The sequence below is a fragment of the Lactuca virosa genome, chromosome 7 (assembly GCF_052849685.1).
Source record: "Lactuca virosa cultivar CGN04683 chromosome 7, Lactuca_virosa_CGN04683_v6, whole genome shotgun sequence".
Taxonomy (NCBI): Eukaryota; Viridiplantae; Streptophyta; class Magnoliopsida; order Asterales; family Asteraceae; genus Lactuca; species Lactuca virosa.
In genome coordinates this window covers 117,357,030-117,365,772 of record NC_136432.1, presented here as the reverse complement: position 1 = coordinate 117,365,772, position 8,743 = coordinate 117,357,030, and the positions used below count along the sequence as shown (strand labels likewise).

General features: G+C 38.7%; 1 protein-coding gene across 1 annotated transcript; it reads left to right on the top strand.

Annotated features, from left to right (window-relative positions):
* Positions 1-389: 389 nt before the first annotated feature.
* Positions 390-4,257, top strand: LOC145123932 (uncharacterized). Its single transcript, XM_079059114.1, has 5 exons — positions 390-1,171; positions 1,355-1,455; positions 1,538-1,714; positions 2,161-3,857; positions 3,931-4,257. The coding sequence occupies exons 1-5, from the start codon at positions 963-965 to the stop codon at positions 4,066-4,068; spliced, it is 2,322 nt and encodes a 773-aa protein (XP_078915240.1). The 5' UTR covers positions 390-962; the 3' UTR covers positions 4,069-4,257.
* The last annotated feature ends 4,486 nt before the right edge of the window (positions 4,258-8,743 follow it).

Sequence of the window (8,743 nt, the reverse complement as noted above, 5' to 3'; positions counted from 1 at the left end):
GATAGTAAATTGCAATAAATACTTTTTTTTCTTTGTTTATTTTGAATATTTATTTTAAAAAATATTAAATGTTTACATTTTAAATTTTAATATTTTTGAATCAACCCGTGTCATAAACGGATTTCACACCTAGTTTATTTAAATAAAAAATGTAAAACATTCGTTTTAATTTTGTGTTTAACTTCTGATTATCATTTCATATATTCATAACTTATATCACCTCTTTCTCTTTCAAAAAAAAATTAAATAAATAAAAAAAATCAATGAAAGTAATTATAATATTCCTTTAATTGAAAATAAAATATTATATACATTATTAACAAATAAAGCATTAATTTATATAAAAAGCTATCAATTTTGTTTTGTTTGATCTTGTGGTAGACGAAACCATAATTCTACATGCTTTGACAAAGACTGCCCACTACCTTTTTGTTTTTCTTGGAAAAAGCAAACAAATTTCACAAAATTATGCGAATCATTCTTCTTCAAGTCTCATTCAGCTCACGCTTTCTTCCACATCAATCCCCCCTTTTTGTTGCAGTAACCCAATCAAAACAACTCATAATTGTGTTGTTGGATAACTCCTTGAAGATCTGTCTGTAACTTTCGTAAGTTTGGGTGTGGTTTTCCTCTCGAATTTTGTATTTGATAAGATCTATCTTACTCTGTAAACAAATTTCCCCAAACCCTAACGATTCTTACAGGGAAGTAACTATTCCTGTGTAAATCTGCAGTTTTGCGCAAATTTCTTTCTCCCCATTCACAGATTCCCTGATTTGGTTCTTGTTTACATAAATATCCTTGTATTTCTTTATACATATTTATACATACACGACGAATTAGCAGCTCAATACTTTGTTTTTGCTCATCTAAAGATCATTTCTTCATAAAATTTAGCGAATTGGAGCTGTGGATTTTGATTGGGTTTTTAGCATTTTTTGAATTTTCGGTCAATCTAAATTATGTCACCGGCGGCCCTAGCCGAGCCGACGTCCAATACATTACCGGAATCTTCAGAAACCCCCGAGTCGTCACCGGAGAGAGGTGATTTGGATAATAATCGCCGCTTTTGGGATTTGAGAGGGGTTCAGTGGCGTACTGATTTGGGGGTTTTGCCCTCTTCTTCCTCTGTCGATGAAGTTCGTCGTGTTACTGCAAATTCCCGTAGAAGGTATATATTAGTGTGTTCATATGTTTGTCAATCTCTGCATCTAATCAAGTACTCATGATTCATAACTTCATATCAACATCTGATCAAACATGGCTGCTTCGATCCAATCTACTTACAATCTCTAAAAACTTCCCCTTTTCGTTCGTAATCAAGCGTTAACATTTTAATTCGTTTGTTTTCCAGCTACGCTACTTTAAGAAGGAGGCACCTGATCGATCCCCTTCCTAAAGATGGAAGCAATATTCCCGATCTTGTTATGGACAATCCATTATCGCAAGACCCAGGTAATTTTCTTGCTTAAAATCGTTTATATTCATCATCCCGATTACATGCTTTACAAATGAAGAACTTATAACGTCTACGCAGATAGCATGTGGGGTCGCTTTTTTCAAAAAGCCGAGATAGAGAAAATGGTGGATCAAGATTTGTCACGATTGTATCCTGAACATGGTAGCTACTTTCAGACTCCGGGATGCCAAGGGGTATTGAGACGAATTTTATTGCTTTGGTGTATTAGACATCCGAACCATGGCTATAGACAAGGTAACGTATTGTTTCAATATAATTTGCTTAAATTTTCTTGCACTTTTTATTAAAATATCACTCATGAAATTGGTTTGATGGAGAATTCGTTGAGAAAACAGAAAAGTGGTTTAGATTTTGTATGGATAAAGTGCATTCTTGAAATATAACGCTTTAAAATGGTTAATAAATGCAAAAAATAGAAACAAACATTTATTGGTTTATTATAGCATCCTAGGTTCGTTTCTTCCTATTGGTAAAATCTATCTAATTATAGCAATGACATTAAAATAGAAACAATTTTCGTAGTACAATACTACAATGTTCTGAAAAGAAGATTGAAAGTATAATGCTATAATTGAGTAGATTTTTCAAATTACAATACTATAATAAGAGGAAACCATATAATGCGTTCATTTCACATACACTAACTCGTTTAATTTCTCAAATTATATAATTATTTTTAGGAATGCATGAACTCTTGGCTCCACTATTATACGTCCTAGAAGCGGATGTAGAACGTCTATCTGCAGTGCGAAAATTATACAAACATTACTTCACTGATAATTTCGATGGCCTATCATTCCACAACACCGATTCAACATACAATCAAACATCTCAACACACAGACAACAATAACGAAATCCAAGAAAATCAAGAACCCATCAATACCCTCGACCCCAAAATCCAAACAATCATCTCCTTTTGCGACCCGTATGGAGCCGAGGGCGAATTGGGAATTGTCTTATCTCAAAAATTCATGGAACACGACGCCTATTGTATGTTCGATGCGTTAATGTCCGGTAACGGTGGTGCGGTTGCAATGTCCAACTTTTTCGCACCGCCGCCATTGTCCACCCAATTGCCGCCAGTAATTGAAGCCTCCTCCGCCTTGTACCACCTCCTCGCGGTGGTTGATCCGTCTCTTTACACTCATTTCATCGAGCTCGGGGTTGAACCGCAGTATTTCGCGCTTCGGTGGTTAAGAGTTTTATTCGGGCGTGAATTTGACCTCGAGGACCTTTTGGTCATTTGGGATGAAATTTTTTCATTTGATAATAAAAAACTCGATGGGGTGGAAAATGAAAAAGACCCGGAAACAAGTTTCCGGGTCTTGAATTCGACCCGCGGGGCGTTTATTGCCGCCCTTGCGGTTTCGATGATTCTTTATATTCGATCGTCTGTTCTTTCCACCGAAACCGCCACTTCGTGTCTTCAAAGACTATTGAATTTTCCAAAAGATGTGAATTTGGAGAAATTGGTGAAGAAAGGGAAGTCGTTGGTTCCGGTGGCTATTGCTGCCATGAGATCGATGCCGCCTCCGGTGGATGGCGGCGGCGGCAGCGGTGGTTACAAGATGAGCAAAGTAACGACCGGTGGAAAGAGTCATAGCTACTGGGAGGAGAAATGGCGGGTTTTGCATAAAGAAGAAGAGAAGAAAGTTGAAAGTAAACCGAAAGATTGGCCGGAAAAAGCGAAACTGCAGTTGTTGAGGACGGAATCTGCCCCGTCTTCTTCGAAAGGATATCGTGAAAAGACGATTATGTCCCCGGGCCCGAGCCCAGGCCCGGCCCGGATTGGACGCCATGTTCGCCGGAGTTTGCTCGAAGACTTGGCCCGACAGCTCGGGTTAGAAGAGGAACCCGAAAATTGTGGAAATGGTGGCAGTGAAGAAAACTCTTCGATTTTTTCCGACGTGGCAAGCCCGGGTGGTGCCGCCAGTGACAGGCACCATGAAAATGAGACTGACCGGAGTAGTGTGGCGTCAAATTTATCAGTCCATGAAATTGAGCCCGAGCCTGAGCCTGAGCCTGAGATTGTCTTGGAAGTTGATTCGCCTGAGACTGTCGCGGAAGTTGATTCGCCGGAGGCTGTCGCCGGAGATGCTCCGGTGAAGGTGGAGGAGAATAAAGATTCCGCCGGAAAACCAGGGGTGAATTTGAAAGATAGGATACTTTCTTCGGGGAAACTTCAGTGGCTTTGGAAGTTTGGGAAGAATGGTGGTGAAGGTTCGTCGGAGAAGGGCGGCGGCGGTGGCGGTGATCAGAAAAGTGAAGTGGTGGCGGATTCCGGGATGGATGTAACGAGCAAAGCGGAATCCGGCGAGCAAAACAAGACGTGTTCTTTGAAGAATCTAGGGGAATCCATGGTGGAAAATCTACAGGTATTGTTTTACAGATTTTAACAAATATGATTTTGTGTATTTGTGATTGTAATAATAGAAGTTGTTTTTTCAGGTGATTGAATCGGTGTTTCAGCAAGAAAAGGAAGTAGATAACATGTCGAAGAAGGCACTGGTGGATAGAGGACAGATGACAGCCATGGCAGCTCTTAAAGAGCTTCGTAAGATTAGTAATATTTTGTCAGAAATGTGAGATTATGTTTTGTATATCAATGTATTCTTGATCTTGAGAGTAAGAGTGAGTGTTTTAAGTCTATAGTAATTAATAAATGCTATTATTCAGCATCTTATGTCCACTCCACTCTCATAGTTTAGATTTAATTTTTGCTATGTATCAACAGATTTATGTTAAAACTTAAAATGTATATATATGTTCAGATCATTTTGCTGCTCCAAGTTGATATCAAAATGATACGAGTCTTCTTGTGATTCACGTTGGCCTTTGCCTGCTGGCATGCTATCGCTAAAATTAGTGTTACCTCCTGATGTTTTGTTACGAGTCTGCCACTGCTGCTAAGATATCCAATAAAAAATATTAGCTTGAATTTTTGCACTACCATCTAATATTTTTCTTCAAATTACAGCTTAAATTGTTTTCTTGTCGTTTTGCCTTGTCAGATATATGGTAGATTGGTTTGTGAAATTTTCAAAACGAACCCTAACTAGATTGGTTTGTGAACTTGTTAAACCCAACTTACCAGTTTGGTTGACATTCAACAGTATTAACTAACCACACATTATTTTAGCGACGGAATAGACAACAAACTAAACTCTTAAAGCATCTCCGACGGGAGTTTTTTTTGAGTTAATTTGAAGAATTAACAATTTAAAATGCTGTTTTATCCATGTGAATGAATAACTTTTTTTTTTAACAACAAAGAGTTTTTATAAGAATGGAAAGCAGTGAGTTTGTGGTGAGGAAGTTAAAGATGTCACATACTTGTTTTTCAAGTGCTTTTTGGTTCCGGAGGTGTGGAATCGGCATGTGGCTTGGGTGGACTTTGATCTTTCGTTGTTTGATTGCTTTATGACTATGGTTCAGGTGATCAATACTAAGTCTGTCGCCCACTTGCAGTGTTTGACTTTGGATTTGGCGTTTATAATGGTTATTTGGGTTCTTTCTGTCAAGCCAAGTATCGCAAGGAACATCTTTTTGATAACATTGTAGTGTTTCTTTAAAGGAAAATGACACAATAGCCCATTGATGTTTTGCACATTTGCACATTTGTCCATTCAGTCCCTTAAGTTATTTTCATGTCTTTTAAGGGAACAAAGTTGGTTTTGTCGGGTCGAATAGGTCCTTCTGTAAGAACTGAAAGGGTCAGCCGGTGACTTCCTCATCTAAAACTGATGCGTGTATAGAGGGATTGATTTCAATAACTTAGAATGCAACGGAATATTCAATATTAAAACCAAGAACACGAGAATTAAACAAGTAACTTGCACAACAAGAAATCAAGAAAATATAGTTTGATAAACAATCTAGACCAATAGATTGAGAATCGATGATGACAAATCAAGACCTATTGATTTGAATTCGAATCAACCTAGAAAACACGATCTAGAATTGACAAGAACGAGTAAGCAACTCAAAAGAACAGGGTTCTTTATTTTTCGATAACCAGCCATCAAGAACATGAATGAAAAAGGGTCAACTAAGGGGCTTTATAGCCGTACAAACGATAATAAAATAAGGCAGCTAGATAATAAAGGAAACTTCAAAATAAAAGGAAACTGCCTTGTAAAGGCTTATTCATGCCAAACCTACCTTCTAGAACCTTCTAGCTAACCGATGTATGAGACCATGCAAACTCCATGTACACATGAGTCTTTACCATCCGCACTTTCGCATCCAACAACCAAAACCAACCATTCCCAGTCACCTTCCTAAGCCTTGTATTTGCATCGAGTCCTCCGGGTTTCGCAGTCGCAACGAATCTCCTGGGTTTCGCCATCGCATTTTCATCCACTCTTCAACACTTACGATGGGTGGCGATCGTTCGCATCCAATCACACACATTCACATCCAACAACTGACTTTGACTGCGAAAGTTTGCGATTCACATTTCCATCATTCCCTCCCCCTTTCAATGGAATTGTCCTCAATTCAGCTAGTTCATCATCATCAAGATAAAGCGAAAGGTCTCCAATGTTAAATATGGCATGAACTCCATAGTCACCTGGAAGCTCAACTTTGTAGGCATTATCATTAACTCGTCCCACCACCTTGTAAGAACCTCCAACTCTCGGCATCAAATTATTCTTTCTTTTACTTGGAAAACGTTTCCTCCTCAAGTGTACCCAAACTAAGTCTCCATCAACAAAAATTCTAGGCTTCTTATTCTTATTTGACTTATCCTTGTAAGTTGCGTTTGCAGTCTCAATGCGTGTATGAATCTGCTCATGCAACTTCATCATCGACTTTAACTTTGCTTTAGAATATGTATGAACTAACTCCTCTTTTGGTAACAGAATTAGATCTAAAGGAAGATGTGGATTAACACCGTAGAAAACCTCGAATGGAGAATGCCCAATTGAGAATGTAGGAGATCGATTACAAGCAAACTCAGCATGCACAAGCTTCACGTCCCAATCTTTTTTAGTCTTACTTACCAACCCTCACAACAACGTTCCCAAGGTTCTATTTGTAACCTTCGTCTGGCCGTCCGTACATAGGTGATGCGAAGTACTGAACAACAGTTTCGTACCCACCTTCCTCCATAGCGTATTCCAAAAATAACTCAAAAACTTCGAATCTCGATCTGAAACAATTGTTTTTGGAATGCCATGCAAATGAACAATCTCCTTAAAGTATAAATCAGCCACGTTACTAGCATCATCAGTTTTGTTGCAAGCAACAAAATGAGCCATCTTGGCAAAACGATCTACTACTACCATAATCGCATCCTTACCCCCGTGAGTCCGAGGTAAAGCAACAATGAAATCAATTGATACATCTTCCCAATAGGGATGTCAACGGGGGAAAACGGGACGGGGAGTGCATCCCCCGCCCCCGCCCCCGTTTCCCCGCCCCCGATTGATATTGGGCTGCCTTTTCTTTGGGTAAAAGAAGTTGTTATTTAGGCTAAAAGAAGCTATTTTTTAGGTAACAAATAATTATTTATAGCATAATTTTACATGTTAAAAATAAAAAAGTTATGACATCTTAAAAACATTATATTAACAACTTAAAAACATGTTTTTTGATGAATTTTGGAAGCTCGAAATCATGTTATTGTTTATTATATTTATATAATTAATATATGTAAATATATGTGCAATTTATTAACGGGGTCCCCATGGGGCTTTCGGGACGGGATTGCCTACCCCCGCCCCGCCCCCGAAATTAAAACGGGGGTTAACTTTGCTCCCACCCCCGTCCCCGCCCTTGATATATTTTTTTAAAATTCCCCCTAAACGGGGTGGGGCCCCCACGGGAACGGGGTCACATGGGACTCTTTGATATCCCTACTTCCCAAGGATGATTAGGAATTGGCAAAGGAGTGTACAATCCCGACTTGAATGTACTTTTGGCCATTTGACAAGTCACACACTTTTTTACAATGTTGGTCACGTCTCCTAACATCTCCGGCCAATAAAAATGCTCCTTTAAGATCTCCAAAGCCTTAGTAATTTCGAAGTGTCCAACCATCCCTCCACCATGAGCTTCTCGCACCGACAGCTCACGAATCACATGCTTCAGAACGCAAATTCGATTTCCTTTGAAGAGAAAACCTTCTTGCAACATGTATTCACCTTCAGGTCCATCTGCACATGTTATAAACAAATCTCCAAAATCTATGTCATTCATATAATAACTTTTCAAGGCCTCGAACACCAACAATCTCGCATCCAAAGTTACTAACAAATAATATCGCCTCAACAATGTATCAGCTACCACGTTGCTTTTTCCATCTTTATACTTGGATGAAAAGTGAAAGATTGCAAAAATTCTACCCATTTGGCATCTCGTGTACTCAACCTCTACTGGCCATTAATAAACTTCAACGACTCATGACCCGAGTGCAAAGTAAAATGATTTTCATGTAAGTAATGGCTCTAATGATCCAATGCTCGAACAATTGCATAAAACTCCTTGTTATACGTATAATAATTTAATCGAGCACCCCCAATTTTTTCTAAAAAATAAGTGATAGGACGCTTTCCTTGAATGAGAAAAGCTCCTATTCAAATGTCACTTGTATCGCACTCCACATCGAAGGGTTGTGAAAAGTCAGGAAGCGTTGAGACCGGAGCAACACACAATAACTCATTTACTTTTGCAAATGACTTCTGAGCTTCCAACCCCCATGCAAAAGCTCCTTTCTTCAAACAGCTCGTGATTGGACTCATAATGGTGCTAAAATCGTGAATGAACTTCCTATAAAAAGAAGCAAGCCCATGAAACAATCAGACTTTTGAAACGGTAGTAAGAGTAAGCCACGACTTAATTGCTTATATCTTGGATTGATCCACCGAAACACCATTTTTGGAAACAACATAATGCAAGAAAATCACTTTCTCCACCAAGAATGAACATTTTTCCTTCTTCCCATAAAGCTTTTATGTTCTAAGAGTCTCGAATACCTTTCGTAAATACACAATATGATCTTCCATACTCTTGCTATATATCAAGATATCATCAAGATATACAACCATAAACCTCCCAAGAAAAGACTTCAATACTTCATTCATCAGCCTTATGAAAGTACTAGGCGCGTTAGTAATACCAAATGGCATCACAGTCCATTTGTACAACCCATGTTTGGCCTGGAAGGCCGTTTTCCACTCATCACCTTCTTTCATGCGAATCTGATGATACCCACTTCACAAATCAATCTTCAAAAACACCACTGACCCTTGCAATT

What these genes read in the sequence shown, in the direction of transcription:
- LOC145123932 (XM_079059114.1), top strand. Translation starts at nt 963, where the DNA reads ATGTCACCGGCGGCCCTAGCCGAGCCGACGTCCAATACATTACCGGAA. An exon ending in TCCATTATCGCAAGACCCAG is followed by an intron (nt 1,456 to 1,537) that starts GTAATTTTCTTG and finishes ACGTCTACGCAG; the next exon opens with ATAGCATGTGGGGTCGCTTT. An exon ending in CCATGGTGGAAAATCTACAG is followed by an intron (nt 3,858 to 3,930) that starts GTATTGTTTTAC and finishes TTGTTTTTTCAG; the next exon opens with GTGATTGAATCGGTGTTTCA.